Here is a 17,663-nt window from a genome sequence, read left to right as displayed (position 1 = left end):
AACGGGGTGAGGCCTACAAAGAAAATAATACAGTACCTCCAGTCGAAAACTGTATGGTGGAGGCTCAAAGATGTTTTGAGGTTGTTTTGCAGCCTCTGGCACTGGTTGACTTGACTGTGTGCAAAACATCATGAAATCTGAAGATTACGAAAGGATTTTAGGTCGTAATGTAGTGCCCAGTGTCAGAAAGCTGGGTTTGCATCCTTCTATATTTATTTTGTAGTTTTTAATGAATGTTTTAACATATTGTTGTGAAATAAACATTACTTTTTATTGAAAAATATTCAATACACTTCTCTTTTGTCACCCGGATGATATACATCCTTGGTCAAGTCGTTGCATTGTTATTATGTTGGGAAGTATTGTTTAGCATATTACTTATGGACTAACTTTGCTAACAAATCTGTGGTTACGTGAAAAACATTGGACTGCAATCGGGTGACATTGATTTGCAGTCCGATTTTCACAATAAATGGGGGGACTTTCTTTTCCTCCATCTCCAAGAAAAACTGATGCCAGTCTGATCAGCGTAATTGTACCGTTTTTCTCAGATAGAAAGAAAACGGTTGTGTGACCCCACTCTTACAATAAGATAAATATGTTTTCTAGCCCATGTTTCTGAATGAATTTTTAATTGGCTGTCTATTTAGGGATATATTAGCACAACAGTATTTTCATCCCAAAGACTGTGAAAAAAATTACATCCCAAGTATGTGGTGGAAAGTACAAAAATTGACAAGTCTTTCTGGATGACCGTGCAAATGGTCAGACTCTAATTTCTGCTTCAGAAAATAGACGTTAGATTTAAATCCAATCATATCAATGCAGTCTAATGTGAATTAGAAAGTCAAAGCTTATATCTGCTGCATGACTATTTGAAACAAAAATAAAAGTACGGTACATTTTTGTGCACTGTCTTGTATTGTATGTTTTGTAATTTTGGTGTGCAGAGCGATGTTATTAGATATTGTGGATGCTAGTCCCTGGTTCAGCATTATCTAAGCCACAGTATTTCTGGACCAAGTCACAAACTCTCACTTTTCTTATCCTGTACAGTATCCTTCATGGCTGATACCGTTTTCCTTCTCTTCACCGGTAGGGCTAAATTCGGTCACGGTCTACTCTCTGGACAGTACTCAAAGCCACCAGTGAAATGTGAGCTGATAGAACAGGTGATGAAAGAAGAGAACAAGGTATTTATTCTGACATTTGCTAAAGGTGGAAAACTAGTAATAATGTTTACCGAAGAAAATAGCACCCAACTTATTGTATTCTGTAAAATTCCTTTTTATTTATGAGTGTATATGGCCTATGAGAGAGATCTATGTTATTCAGAACAAGGTTTTATGTAAATTATTAAATGCTGTGTAAATGAAAACTTCTAAAAGTTCCTAATGTAGTTTGTACTTCTTCGTTGGTGCAGAATTGAATCACATTTACAGTCAATGAATGAGAATATTCTTATAGTAAAGGGTTATTCCCAAAAGAACAAGTTATCATAATCATATTAACAGTTAACGTCACTGGCAGGCTTTCTTTAATGCATAGGGTGGAAATCATAGTGGAATCCATTAGAAAATGTGTGTTTCCTATTGTGTTATGGATGTTTAAGTAATGGCCTTCACGATAAATGACATGTACCAAGGCTCTAAGTGAACCTTACCTTATGAATGAGCGATCATCATTGAAGTATGCCATGACACAGGTGAGGGGCATTTAAAGGGTGTTTTTATATGAAGAATAATTCTATTTCTGGCAGTAATGACTTGTGTCCTGCATTTTTTGCAGTTATTACCTCTGCACTTCAACCCTCAACAGTTTTCTTTTTGTTCCTTTCTCTTCTGTTTTCCTCCAGCTCCTTCCCTCTCCGCTCTCCATAGAGTTTTATAGTAGCAGGTGTAATGTGATCACTCACTGAAAACAGATTTGTAGACAGATTTGAGCTGGTTTTGAGACTGAGCTAAAAGAGTAGAGAAGAATGATAGCAGAGAAAAATGATAAGTGGGAGAAAAGGATATATTTCTCTAATAAGATATATTACAAAGTGTATTAGTTTAATTAAAGTGTAGCAACGTTTTAAGCCACACTCCAAATGAAGAAAATTTTGAATAACAATTGTTCATGTGCAATAGCCATTTGAGGAAATAACACATTGAGCTACAGATATTTCATTGGATTTCAATATAATGGGTTAAAGGAATATGTAATAACATACAGTAAGTTACTAATGACTTTTATCTAGATACTTGGTTTAGCTGTACAGTGTATTATGGTAACCTGGGTTGTAGCCAGAGGAATGATCCTTTCCTCTAGTGTAAGAGAGCTGATACGTCTGTAGCTGAGGCTGTTGGTCTAGGGAGAGCCTTCAGGAATGATCTTTTATAGAATGGGGGTGGGTAAGAATACCATTTGGCAGTGAACAGATAAACAAAAATAGCCCTTCCTCTAACAGGTTTCATCAATGCGCAGTATCTTCGGGGTGTGTGTGACTTTAAAAAAAAAAAAAATTTTAATAAGCATTTTGAGTATCTTTTTTGATACACTATAGCAATGAAAGGAGGAAAAAATGGTTGAGAAGAGTCTCAAATTATTATTATACATTAATGTATAATATATTATTAATTATACTATATTTTTAGCCAGTTATATCAATTTTGAAGCCTTTGAAACCTTCTTAGAAAATAAAAGAATAGTTGTAATGTGGCAAGTCGCAGGGTTGATGAGGATAGTAGGCTACTCGTTTGTGTCCCGTAGATGCGACAATTTGGAAAACAAATGTGATAGATTTTGTCTGCTATAAATGCTTAAGATTTGGTGCATCTCCAGGCTGATTCGTTTCTGCTAGATTAGTAATTCAGTGTCCTGGCATTATAATAATAAAAATTAATAATACCTTACTAATTTATTTTGTATAGTCCTTGGCGATTTTATCCAAGTGTTTGTTTTTGTTTTTTTACATGAGTTGTCATGAAAGAGGGTATGTGTTCACACCAAAGCAGTCATCAGCTCACCGGGTTGAGAAATGCCTGAAATGAGGGAGGCTTCAGGCTGGTTTCCTGAGCAAGTGAACCTTGAAAAAAAGTGGAAAATCCAGCAACCGCAAAATTAATTAAAACATTACTTTTTTTCATATTTTAATCTACAAATAAATGTGAAGTTTAAAAACATGTTAACTCATTACTTGCCAAATTAAAATTTTTACAAGTACGGATTTTTCAGAAAAGGGCGTCCCAATATTCAATTAAAAATGACAATGACATGATTTCCTATTTTGAAAAACATTCATTTTACAAACACAACACAAAAAATTGGACCTAATTATAAAAATTCTAAAATCTTAGTTGCTAGAATCTAAAGATTAGGCGTCCCAAAAAAAGGACAGTGGTAGATAATGGGTTAAAGCAACTGTCGGCGCGCTTTGAGCTACACTAGCTCTTCATCATGACAACAATGCTGACATACCCCAAAATAATCAATAGGGTCCCGCTAACATTGGCATCAGTTATGAGTTGCGAAACAGATCCTTTTTTTTAAAAAAATTTTCATTTGCGTTTTTAGAAATTGACAATTTGAATTAGTGTGAACATGGGTAATTAAGAGCAACATTGTAACGTGCCATGTACTGGGCTAATGCTCAGTAAGGCCATCTTAGGACAGCAGTATCCCAGACCCTGCATCTCCTCCTGCTATTAATGTCTCCACTGATACCCGATGTGAGCTGTGGGTGACACGGGTCAGATTAACTTGCTCATGTATAAGCTACTTAAACTGAAGAAGCAGCATAGGCACTCAAGGTGCAGGTAAGATAAACAAGCTGACCAGCAGTGGTTTCAGCGAGCTTACCGCGTGTGAACATTGATCCTTGTGTGAACACTGCCACATACAGATTATATTTTTTTGCACTGGTGTGCCACACGGCCAATCCCTGATTGCAGGCTGGCTGTCTCCGCTGCACCCTGTTAGTGCATTTGTATTGAGGGCTAGTTAGACAAGTAAGCATCTCTGCCTGTTTTTGTTTTTTCTTGAATATTTGAGGATTTTTGACTCTTTTTGTGGTTTTTAGGACCTTAGGTATCCATGGTTATGACCACTGAAATAGTGATAGTTAGTTAGTTGCTAGTGGTTGTAACCATAGATACCTAAGGTCCTGCAATGCCTACACATGAGGAAAGAGACAGTGAATCAGAAAAACTATACTTCATTTCTAATTGGAGATATTTGCTAATATTGTTATTATTACACCTACTACATATTGGGATATGACCTTCGAGATGTCGTTAAAGTGTCCTTGATTGTCAATGTATTTTGATATTTCCATATTTAAGCTTTCTGCATGTACATATTCTGTCTACTTTTGTTTTCAGCTTCAACCAAAAGGGATTACAACTCGAATGTTTAAGGCCTTTGTAAGCCGAGGGCATACCGAATTCTCCTCAAACAGACAACAAGATGTACAAGAGTTTCTCTTGCACCTTATTAATCTAGCAGAGGTATGTAATGTAATGTTGATTTGTAGGGAAGATATAACTGTTTTTCCAGTTTCTTTATGTAAAAAATTAGTAGATTTATTTGAAAGGTGATGTCCATCTCTTTAGTTCAGGAGTCCCCAACTTTTTCTAGTTTGTGAGGTACTTTCAAATATGACGTGACTGCAATCCACATTGGTTATAAAAGGGATTTTCCGGGAATATTTTATTTATGTATATAATTTTTTCACTATGAGCCTAAGAAAGAAGATCCAGGTAGTTACTAACTATCTATCTGTTCTACCTGGTGCTGGCTCAGAGCGGTCTTTGACCACTCCTGCCAGCAATTCTGCTGCTCCATGTCAGCAGAGCAGATGTTCCTCTTCCTGACTGCTCTGTTGGTGGGTCGTGACTGCTGACATCATGCTCCCTGCAGTTAGATTGCTGTCATTCAGTATGACATCCACATAGATGTCCTGTCAACAGAACAGAGAATATGGGAAGGTGCTGCTCTGTTGACATGACGTCAGCGGAAGCTGCAGGATTTCCGGCCGGAGTGGTCTGTAGCTGCTGGGAGCCTGGAGAGACCGGCACAGGGCAGAACAGGCAGGTAGTTAGCAAATACCTGCCAGTTAGTTATTAGGCCCAAAAAATCAAATAATCCAGGAAAACTAGATATGAAAGATATGAAATTGTCACCAAAGTTGTATTCTGGTGTTAACTACCAGGGCACAATAGCATTTAGGCTACGTTCACATTTGCGTTGTGCGCCGCAGCGTCGGCGCCGCAGCGCACAACGCAAACAAAAACGCAGCAAAACGCATGCACAACGCTGCGTTTTGCGCCGCATGCGTCATTTTTTTAATTGATTTTGGACGCAGCAAAAATGCAACTTGCTGCGTCCTCTGCGCCCGGACGCGGGCGCCGCAGCGACGCATGCGGCGCAAAACGCAAGTGCGACGCATGTCCATGCGCCCCCATGTTAAATATAGGGGCGCATGACGCATGCGGCGACGCTGCGACGCCCGACACTGCGGCGCAGGCCGCAAATGTGAATGTAGCCTTACTGGGCCACTGGCAGGGGGTCTGGCTTTGCAATCATCTGACAGTACTGATACCCATCATCACACCATCATGCCTGTGTTGGTGCTTTCAGCTCCAGTAGGGAGGTAAATTCTATTTAGGCTATAAAGGTAAAGCTCGATCTGTGCTTATGACAAGTTAGGGTGAGGCGGTCACTACCCCCTCAAATAAACTAGATGGAACACAAAACAACATACAGTGTATTGAAAGCTATAAAGCAAAAATAAGAATTAAATGAATGGATGACCTTAAATGCATGGATGACCTTTGTATTTTTCTGACCTTAGATTAATTACCTGTTGATGCTTTTTTTGCATGTTTTGTGAAGACTTTCTCTTTTTTGATTTGTAGAGAAATAGCATAGGTTCGGAAAATCCCACTGATGTCTTCCGCTTTTTGGTAGAAGAGCAGACACAATGCTGCCAATCCAGGAAGGTTCGCTACACAGAAAGAGTTGATTATATCATGCAGTTGCCTGTGGCTATGGAAGCGGCAACAAATAAAGGTATATTCTAAGAATGAAGGAATAAGGCATAGAGGGTTTGTCACATCTGGTTTATTTTTAGTAGTCTCCTGTATTCTCCATGAAATAATTGCTGGATCATGTTTTCTTATATTTATGCCATTCCTTTTTTATTTCTCACTGAAGTGAATAAATTGACAACTGGGCATTACCATTCCTCTTTTCGATGGGATGTTCCCTTGCACAGCCTCATATTGTCAGCACTAAACAAAAAAGAGGGTCAGATTTTGCAGGGGCTTGTTTCCTTTTGACATCTGCTTTTCGACTTATTTATACAGTTTCAGGAGGAATAATTGAGGATCTGCACATCAAAGTTTTATCACAACGTAGATAAATGTACCTCTTTAAAATTATTAAATGTTTGTACCAAGTATATTAGTTATATCCATCATCCGGATATAGGATAACTTATTGATCGCTGGGACCCCACCAATCCTTAGTCCAGGGCTTGAGCATGCGCGTCGCCACACCATTTATTGTCTAAGGCAGGGGTGGGCAATTAATTTTCCTTAGGGGCCACATGAGAGACCGTAAATGTTGTGGAGGGCCAAACCAATAGGCCAAAATTAATTCTGCTCAATATTATCGATATATTATAATTATCATATTATTGACAATTTTATTAATATTCATTGTATCACTTAATATTGAGCAGAATTAAATATGCTGACATCCTCCTATATATCATTTGAACCCGAGTACAGTCCCTTCTGTATATCGTATGAGCCCCCCACTGGCCCTTATATGCGTCATGAGCCTCACACAGACTCCCCATACACACTATATGAGCCCCACACAGCCTCCCCATATACACTGCATAAGCCCCACACAGCCTCCTTATATACACTGCATGAGCCCCACACAGCCTCCCCATATACACTGCATGAGCCCCACACAGCCTCCCCATATACACTGCATAAGCCTTCCCCATATGCAGCATGAGCCCCACACAGCCTCCCCATATACACTGCATAAGCCCCACACAGACTCCCTGTATACACTGCATGTGCCCCACACAGCCTCCCCATATACACTGCATAAGCCCCACACAGACTCCCTATATACACTGCATGAGCCCCCACACAGCCTCCCCATATACACTGCATGAGCCCCCACACAGCCTCCCTATATATACTGCATGAGCCCCACACAGCCTCCCCATATACACTGCATGAGCCCCACACAGCATCTCTATGTACACTGCATGAGCCCTACACAGCCTCCCCCATATACAGCATGAGCCCCACACAGCCTCCCTATATACAGTGTGTGAGCCCCACACAGCCTCCCTATTTATACTACATGAGCCACACACACAGCCTCCCTATGTACACTGCATGAGCCCCACATAGCCTCCCCCATATACAGCATGAGCCCAACACAGCCTCCCCATATACACTGCATGAGCCCCACACAGCCTCCCTATATATACTGCGTGAGCCGCACACACAGCCTCTCTATGTACACTGCATGAGCCTCACAGCCTCCCCCATATACAGCAAGAGCCCCACACAGCCTCCCCATATACACAGCATGAGCCCCACACAGCCTCCCCCATATACAGCATGAGCCCCACACAGCCTCCCCATATACACTGCATGAGCCCCACACAGCCTCCCCCATATACAGCATGAGCCCCACAGCCTCCCTATATATACAGCATGAGCCCCACACAGCCTCCCTATATATACAGCATGAGCCCCACAAAGCCTCCCCATATACACTGCATGAGCCCCACACAGCCTCTTTATGTAGTGTGTGAGCCCCACACTGCCTCCCTATATATACAGCATGAGCCGCACACACAGCCTCCCTATGTACACTGCATGAGCCCCACATAGCCTCCCCATGTGCAGCATGTCGCCCCCATATGGAGCACCAGGTGCAGCATGTCCCCCCCACATGCAGCACCATGAACAGCATGTCGCCCCCATATGGAGCACCAGGTGCAGCATGTCGCCCCCATATGCAGCACCATGTGCAGCATGTCGCCCCATGTGCAGCACCAAGTCACCCCCCATGTGCAGCACCATGTAACCCTCCATGTGCAGCACCTTGTTACCCCCCATGTGCAGCACCATGTCACCCCCCCATGTGCAGCACCATGTCACCCCTCATGTGCAGCACCATGTCACCCCCCATATGCAGCACCATGTCACCCCCATGTGCAGCACCATGTCACCCCCCCATATGCAGCACCATGTCACTCCCCCATGTGCAGCACCATGTCACCCCCCCATGTGCAGCATCATGAAACTCCCCTATGTGCAGCACCATGTCACCCGATGTGCGCAGCACCATGTCACCCCCCCATGTGCAACATCATGTCACCCCCCCCATGTGCAGCACCATGTCACCCCCTTAGCCTCCCCATGCCCACCGAAACAGCCCATACACATGAGAAAAAATAAAAAAAGAACACCAGATACTCACCTCAGTCCCATTCCCCGGTGCTCTGCTTCTATCTCTGCCAACAGTGCGCTGACTCTCCACAGTACACAGCTGACATGATGAAATGACGTCATCGCGTCAGCTGTTTCTCACGCTGATTGGTGGAGTAAGTGGCCAGAGGCCCCTCCTCCACCAAAGGAGTCAGCGAATGGGCGGGCACCGTGCGGCCCGTGGACCTCTGATTTCCAGCCCCATGGCTGTCTTGGCCGGACTGAGACATCGAGAGGGCCGGATGTGGCCTGCAGGCCGCACTTTGCCCAGGTCTGGTCTAAGGTACTATTGGAGATAGACCACCGCTGTGCTTGGCAATTTCCGGTAGTTGGATCCCCATCAGTTGGATCCCCAGTGATCAAGTTATCGCATCCTCTATGCTCACGATGATTATAACTTATGTATTTGGTGCTGCACCTTTTTATTGGTATTTTTGCTCAAACAGAAGGTAATGATAGACTAGAGGGTTTTTTAAACCAACTGCAGCTGAGGGACATGAGTTTTCTGCAACTGTAAAACCAGTTTAACGCAATTATTTTCAGGAATATAGGTACCTCTACTAAGCCAAACATTTTATATCTATGTCTGCTGTTTACTAATTAGAAATCAGTATCTCATTAAAGATTGTTGGACAACTATTAATCAGGTATTGCCTGTTTTTTTATATTTTTATACTTAAATATTAGTTTTTTTGTAATAATGTATTAAATAGTGGTGCTAATTTCATGGTAAAATCCTTGAATACTATTGATGTGTTTGTTCCAAGATTTTCTAGATTTGGGGCCAAATGTTTATTTTGTCCTACATCCTATTAGTCGGTCATTCATTCATGTTCACCTCACAACTTTACTAGTCACATATGTAATGGTAATATTTATATGGATTTATTCCAGATGAATTGATCGCCTATGAAATGAAGAGAAGAGAGGCTGAAAGCGCTAGAAAACCACCTCCAGAGATTGTGCATGCTAGAATTCCATTCAGTGCTTGTCTCCAGGCCTTTTCTGAGCCTGAGAATGTGGATGACTTCTGGAGCAGCGCTCTTCAAGCCAAATCTGCAGGTGTTAAGTGAGTATTCTTCCGTTTATGGGATATCTGGCCTTCTAAAATTCCATTTGTAATGATTGGCCACAATATGAGATCAATGGGGGACCCACTCCTGGCGCCTGCACAGCTGTTTTAATAGGCCGCTGCAGTTGAGCAATTGCTACAGCCTCTTTACATGGGTTGGAATGCAGTCCAAAAAGTCATTTCAGATTTAATAGCGTATGAGAAGGCGTTCAGTTGTGTGTAAAAGTGATAGATAATAATGACTCAATTGATCTCCAACACACTTTCCAATGTCTTCATTGAAGCAGGGGCAGACAGAGGATTCCTGCACAAAAACAGTATATGGGCCCCTTTCAGTTTCATAATGTGTCTATGACAGAGGCGGTTTGCTTTTCTGGAGGAGTAAGTTTGCACCCTTGTCTATTTGGCTCCTGGACAGCTGCACAGGTTGCACCGGTGGTATTTTTGCCCCTGCATTGAAGCTATACATGTGGAGCTCCCTGCGCTGATCTTAGCTTTATGCAGCGGATGAAATAAGTATTTAACACATCACCAATTTTCTATGTAAACATATTTCTAAAGGTGTGATTGACATGAAGTTCTCACTGTCATGGGTTTACCGCGACGTAGAGGAGCCAGAAGACCGCAGCGTCTGACTTCTCCTGCTCCTGCACTGTTTAGAAGCACTTCACCTTCATATTAAATAGTGCAGGTTTCTTTTAGCAGTGCAGGGGTTAATCTGCTCAGTTGAGAGCTCTTGAAAGCTTTCTTGCATTAAGGCTCTCAGCTGTTCACTGATAGTCACTCCCATCTCCTATGTTATATGGGCCCCAGCAAGTACTCATTGTCAGAGCTAGCTTATGCTGCATGGTTGGATATGGTGGTTGTTTGAGAAGGCGTTTTATGGCTTTATCTGAGACTGTTGCTAGGTTTTGGGTGTGTGCTAATCCCCCTTCCTCTCCTACTTTGATTTTGCCCTATCTTCCACTCCCCGGTGTAACATCTGTTGTTTGTGTGAGTATATTTGTATGATTGGTATTTTCCTTTATCCCTGTTTGTTTTACCTTGTTAGTCATCTTTGGTATATTACAGTACACTACTACTACTCTCCTTTTTCCTTGGTTGGTGGAAGGGTACAGACTGAGGGCAGATTCAGGAGCTAAGGCAAGGTACGTGGCCCCAGCATCTTCACCATCAGAAGTAATCTTGGAGTAATCAGGTGCCCCTGGTCCCAGGACACCCGACAAGAGTTGTGACACTCAACAGGTGTCAGTAACAACCCATCCAATCCACACAGGCAAAAAAATCAAGCCATAGATGTCCATGAATTCAGTTATGTGTAATAATGAGAAATTATACAGGGAAGAAGTATTGAACATGCTTACTGAAATGTAATTAATACTTATAACAAAACCTTTTGTTGGATATTACCTCTTCAAGATGCCTCCTATATGGAGAAACTAGTTGCATGCATTACTCAGTTGTGATTTTGGCCCAACACAAACACTCTTCATAGAAGAAGCTCACCCAACCTTCAGGATTTGAACTCTGAGCTTTATTTTTCTTTTCTGAAACCAATTGAGAGTTTCCCTGGCTGTGTGTTTGAGATCATTGTCTTGCTGAAATTTCCACCCTTGTTTCTTCTTCATCATCTTGCTAGATGGCAGCAGGTTTTATCAAGAATATATCTATACATTTGGCCACTGATCCTTCTTTCAATTACCGTATTTTTCAACCTGTAAGATGCGCTTTTTTTCCCCCCTAAATTTGGGAGTAAAATGGAGGTGCTTCTTATAATACGAATTGTAGTTGCTGTGGAGCTTACCGTCTGCAGTGGAGTGGGGTCCCAGGGGCGCTGCTGCTGTTGCCACTGAAGTTTCTCGCATTAGAGGCCGTACTTGGGCGATGGCTGCAGGCCCCAGGTTGGTGCAACGAGGTGTTTGGCAGTGCAGGGACTGCAGTGACATTTTGTGAGAGCCACGCACTTTCCATACAATTCTATATGGCGGACTCCGGGAAATGGCCGCTGGAGGTAGCACATGCACAAATTGAGATCTCGGCACTGAGCTCTCATCTCATCTTGGCTGCCAATATTTCAATTGCACGTGTGCCGCCTCTAGCAGCCATTTTCCCAGAGTCCACCGCATTAGAAAATATGGAAGTTGCGGGGCTTCGGGCTGTCACAAAATGTCTGCGGGACCTCTGCACCACCGAACACCTTGTCATACCTGCCTGGGGCTCGCAGCAATGGCCCGACTCCTGCTGCCGTTGAACACTCCTTTCTTCCAGGCCGGAGCCCACAGCATCTCCTTCCTCCATCAGCAGCAACCCTGCCACCTGGGACCCCGTTCCACCACCGCTGCCCCCCAGGTAAGCTACCGTAAAAGCGTAGTAGAACCCGCACCATTTTATTAAAAAAAATGTCCCTGTTTTCCTCCCCAAAATTTGGGGTGCTTCTTACATCAGCAAAATATAGTATATGAAGTTTGCCAGTGCCATATGCTGAAAACCGCTCGACACCTTGATATTTCCTCCTCTAAACTTCACTGTTGGTATGGTGTTTTTGGGGTGATAAGCAGTACCTTTTGGTCTCTAAACATGGTGTGTGTTATGGCATCCAAAGAGATCAATTTTGGTCTCATCTGACCAGACTATATTGTTCCTGTATTTCACAGACTTGTCTAAATGTTGTTGAGCAAACTTCAAATGCGCTTCAAAATGCTTTTTGTTCAGCAAGGGAGTCTTGCTTGGTGGGCGTGCATACAGACCATGGAGGTTGAGTGCATTACTTAGTTTTTTTTAAGTAATTGTAGATCTTTCTGTTCTGTAGCTCTCCACAGGTGATCCTTGACTTTTGGACATCTCTTCAGGTAATTCTTTTCACTCCTCTGTCTGAAATCTTACATGGAGTACCTGCTTTAGGGTAGTTTTTGGTGAATGATGTTCTTTCCGGTTCTGGATTAAGGCCCCAACAGTGCTCAGTGGAACATTTTAGTAGTTTAACCAATGTCATCAATATGCTTTGCAACAAATAGTCTAACAAGGTTGTATACGTCTTTGGGAGTGTAAATAAATCATCAATCCATAAATAGTGCTCCAATAAAGAAATAATTATAAGATCAATATTCAATTTAAAATAAAGATTTTTATTAGACATGTATTCAAATAACAAACATAACATAAAAACAGAGTAAAAAAGGGATCTACTGCAAAATCATGTCACTGGCAAATTTAAATGAGTGAACAGTATTTGTGAAAAACTCAATAAATAATATAGAAATCATTAAGATGAATGCGAGTCCTTATGGAGAAATTGTGCTTAATATTCGTGGACAGTCACAACAAAAATACACAAATATGATATAATTAAGGCTGGTTTCACACTTGCGATTTGATCTGCAGCGTTTTTTTTCCCCATGTTTAACATTAAAAACGCATGCGTTTTTTTGTGTACGCGTTTGGCCGCGTTTAACAACGCATGCGTTTTTTTGCTGCATGCGTTCGGTTGCAGAAATGCAACATGTAGTAATTTCTAGAGGCATTTTTTTGCGGCAAAAAAACGTATTGCTGTCTATGTAAACGCATGCGTTTTTAAGCACATGCGTTTGCTTGCGTTAAAAACGCATGCGTTTTTATAGAAAAAAACAAGAATACACACTGACAAGCTACCCCCCACCATCAAGGTGATAAAGGGATCCAAACCCTAACCCTAACAAGCCACCCCCCACCATCAAGGTGATAAAGGGATCCTAACCCAAACCCTAACCCTAACCCTGACAAGCCACCCCCCACCATCAAGGTGATAAAGGGATCCAAACCCTAAGGGTATGTGCACACGTTCAGGATTTCTTGCAGAAATTTCCTGAAGAAAACCGGAAATTTTCTGCAAGAAATCCGCATTTTTTTTTTTGCGTTTTTTTTGCGTTTTTTTTGCGTTTTTTTAGCATTCTGCAAGCGTAATTAGCTTGCAGAATGCTAAAGTTTTCCAAGCGATCTGTAGCATCGCTTGGAAAACTGACTGACAGGTTGGTCACACTTGTCAAACATAGCGTTTGACAAGTGTGACCAACTTTTTACTATAGATGCAGCTTATGCAGCATCTATAGTAAAAGATAGAATGTTTAAAAATAATAAAAAAAATAAAAAAATGCTTATACTCACCCAGACATCTCCTCACCGGCGTCCGGCTCCTCTTCCTATAGCTGGTCTGTGCGCACAGGACCTAGCGTGACGTCACGGTCACGTGAGCGGTCACATGACCGCTCACGACCAATCACAGGACAGTGACGTCATCGGCAGGTCTTTCGCCGCACAGCAGCTACAGGAACCGAACGGCAGCGTGCAGTGGAGGCGGGAAGACTGCGCGGGACATCGAGGGTGAGTATAGGACTATTTTTTATTTTAATTCTTATTTTTTGACCACTTATATGGTGCCCAGTGCGTGGAGGAGAGTCTCCTCTCCTCCACCCTGGGTACCAACCGCACATAATCTGCTTACTTCCCGCATCGTGGGCACAGCCCCGTGCGGGAAGTAAGCAGATCAATGGACCCCTAGGTGTGCGGAATCCCCTGCAATTCCGCATTTTAATGAACATGTTGCTTTTTTTTCCGCGATGCGATTTTTTCGCGGAAAAAAAGGCTACATTTGCACAAAAAATGCGGAATACACTTAAAATAATAGGAGGCATATGTAAGCGTTTTTTTCGCGTTTTTATCACGTTTTTATAGCGAAAAAACGCGAAAAAAACGCTAAAAATCCTGAACGTGTGCACATGGCCTAACCCTGACAAGCCACCCCCCACCAAGGTGATAAAGGGATCCAAACCCTAACCCTAACCCTGACAAGCCACCCCCCACCATCAAGGTGATAAAGGGATCCAAACCCTAACCCTACCCCTAACCCTAACACTATGACAGTCAATACTCTACGAGTTTATATTTTTAGTACTTTATAGCAATACCGTATATCTTGGGGTGTCCACATTGAACAAAGATTTTTATTAGAAGAATGTCCTGGTCACCAGGTCAACATAATAGCCAATTCCTATGGATCCCTAGGATCCCTAGGGTTAGGGGTAGGGTTAGGATCCCTTTATCACCTTGATGGTGGGGGGTGGCTTGTCAGGGTTAGGGTTAGGGGTAAGGTTAGGGTTAGGGTTTGGATCCCTTTATCACCTTGATGGTGGGGGGTGGCTTGTCAGGGTTAGGGTTTGGATCCCTTTATCACCTTGATGGTGGGGGGTGGCTTGTCAGGGGTAGGGTTTGGATCCCTTTATCACCTTGATGGTGGGGGGTGGCTTGTCAGGGGTAGGGTTAGGGTTTGGATCCCTTTATCACCTTGATGGTGGGGGGTTGCTTATCAGTGACCTGGTGACCAGGACATTCTTCTAATAAAAAGCTACCCCTAACCCTAACCCTAGGGATCCTAACCCTAACCCTATCCCTAACCCTAACCCTAGCTATTTCTATTTATAGTGGGTTTTCTAGTTGATTTTGATGATTGGCAGCTGTCACACACTTCTCAGCATGTGTTTCAAAAACGCAAACGCATGAAAAAACGCATGTAAACGTTTTTTTTTTTTCCAATGCAAAAACGCATGCGTCTAAAAAATGCAGCGTTTAAACGCGTTTACATGCGTTTTTTCACCACCTGCGTTTTTTTTAAAAATGCTGCAGATCAAAACGCAAGTGTGAAACCAGCCTAATATAAATCAATATTCCAGTGCACAATATCTCCACCTAGTAGAATCAGATGGAACAACAATCAGATTGAAAGTGAGTGAAAATACAAAGGCATCCGCAGACTATATATCTAAGAAAATAGATGGTTAAATGTTAATCAGATAGGATTAGTATATACCTAAGGAAATTTTTCCATCTACAAGGGTAAGTATATAAATATAAAGTGTAAAGTGCATAAGATACAACCTGTTAGGAACTTGTTATTTCCAAGTAGTTGAGACAGACTGGGCATCAGTAAGCACTTCAAATCATAAATACATTTTATATTTAGCAGGACTTGAGTTCCCCTAATGCGCGTTTCGCATAGTTGCTTCTTCAGAGAGGGTGCAGAGTAGATGCACATAGGGCCTTTTTCTATATATCCATGCAGCCAATCACCTGCATGACCATTGGAGAACAGCTGTGTAGTGGCGCTCTCCTGATGAGACCACCATCGTTCTCTGGGTGCAGTGTCTGAGCAGCACGTCACAGGTGGGTCCGATGGGCGTCGCAGGTCCGGGGCCTCCCATCTTCATGTGATGACGTCCTCTTCCCTGCTTCTGTCGCGGCTCCTGCCCAGGCGTAATTCTTTGCCCTGTTGAGGGTAGCGTAAAGTACTGCAGTGCGCAGGCGCCGGGCCTCTCAGTACAGAAGCAAGGAAGAGGGCGTCATCACATGAAGATGGGAGGTGCAGGACCCAGACCGCACCGGGACCGCCCCTGGGTGAGTATAATCTAACTTGTTTTTCTTATCTTTCACATTACATTGGGAGCTTATCATACAGAATGCTGTGGTTAACCCCCTAATGGTGGTGGGTGCAGCTTATATGCGAAAAATGAAGTGACAAATTCCCTTTAAAGGGAATAAGGACACAGTGTCCTAGTATAATTTTGGATGATAACCTCAATTATCCATGTGAACAAGATGAATCAAATAATAAGATGGATGTAAATGTGTAAGAAGTGAATGTGAATATGCTATGAGTGAAAACATTTTGTGGTCTAGGCAATTTAGTGGCAATTCAAAAGGGGAGGGGATGGGGAAAAAACAATAAAGTGAAAGTTTTATATATATATATATATATATATATATATATATATATATATATATATATATATATATATATATATGTGTGTGTGTGTGTATACAGTACAGTGCAAAGTAAAAGAAAAAAAAATTATAAATAAAAAAAAGCAAATAAAAACAATATAAGGTTACAAAAGTCTTGGGACAGTTCATAGATTTTTCCCATCATGAGATGTTTCTTATGTGGCACCTTGGTAATGAGACACCTTTTTATGGACCATCAGTTGAATCATCAGATATTATTTTTCACTAAGTGGCAGGATTGGTTTCTAATTACTGATTGATTTCAGCAGGTGTCATGACTTTCCATGGCTTTTTGTATCTCTTTCTTCATGTGTTCAACACTATCTCCCTGTGTCATTTCTCATTGTTACATATAACATAACTTATGGACATCTATGGATTTATTTCTTTGCCTGTGTGGATTGGATGAGTTGTTACCGACATCTGGGGAGAATTTATTGTCAATCACACCATTAGAATTATATTTACTTAGAGAATTGATGACATGTTTAGTTCTTATTTCATCCGCAATAAATGTTAAATATTCTCATTATCTTCCATTGTAGGGATGTTTCCTTGTACTCATGGTTCAGTCAGAATTCTACTCTTACACTGGGGAACTTGATAATTAACTCTCAGGGCAACAAATAAGTTATTCCATGATAGAAAATAACAAAGACTCAGGCCTTATTTAAGTTGCTACCACTTCTCTGTAAAGTAATTTAAAGGTCCCCATACACATTAATGTCAGCTGAACCCACTGATATTGACAGTTTTGGGAACGCCAGCCGACTGATGGTTGAGAGAGATGGGGATCACATATGTCCTATCTCGGATTGCCGATCACATTGTCCGCCCTGAAATAGGCCGCTGGCTGACATATCAGTTGGCTGCTTTCTCATGGAGGACACGGTAGCGCTCTGCCGAGCAAACACTCCTGTGTATGGGAGTGGCGGCTGAGATGGCTGTTAGTCAACAATCGGCCAAAGTATCATTTGGCCGACAGCCACCTAATGTGCATGGACACGTTATATATGTGTCATCTGACAAATTTTCCAGGGTCTTGGTTGCTGTGAAGGAATGTTAACAAGTGATTGAAGAAATAACTTTTTACTGACACCTGATATTTGACTTGAAGCATGTACACTTGGAATTTTGCAACAGAGTAAAAGTAAATGGTGTCCATAATCTGAATAACAAAACATTATTACTAAAGGCATGATTCCCAGTACAATGAATAGTGTGCCCTTATTTTTCCCCTACACACTCCATTTTTGGGTAATATGTGG

General features: G+C 42.0%; 1 protein-coding gene across 4 annotated transcripts in view; it reads left to right on the top strand.

The window, feature by feature from the left end:
• The window catches only part of USP13 (ubiquitin specific peptidase 13), a 134,517-nt gene that overhangs the window by 71,469 nt on the left and 45,385 nt on the right, over window positions 1-17,663 (top strand). For all 4 annotated transcript variants that reach the window (XM_077290459.1, XM_077290456.1, XM_077290458.1 and 1 more), the window contains exons 10-13: window positions 1,100-1,193; window positions 4,365-4,490; window positions 5,901-6,054; window positions 9,408-9,582. In XM_077290459.1, coding sequence (XP_077146574.1) covers window positions 1,100-1,193; window positions 4,365-4,490; window positions 5,901-6,054; window positions 9,408-9,582 — 549 coding nt within the window. The remainder of the gene's footprint in view (window positions 1-1,099; window positions 1,194-4,364; window positions 4,491-5,900; window positions 6,055-9,407; window positions 9,583-17,663) is intronic.

Source organism: Ranitomeya variabilis, chromosome 2, assembly GCF_051348905.1.
Source record: "Ranitomeya variabilis isolate aRanVar5 chromosome 2, aRanVar5.hap1, whole genome shotgun sequence".
In the NCBI taxonomy this organism is placed as follows: Eukaryota; Metazoa; Chordata; class Amphibia; order Anura; family Dendrobatidae; genus Ranitomeya; species Ranitomeya variabilis.
The sequence above is the reverse complement of the archived record's forward strand: the minus strand, read 5'-3'. Positions and strand labels throughout refer to the sequence as shown.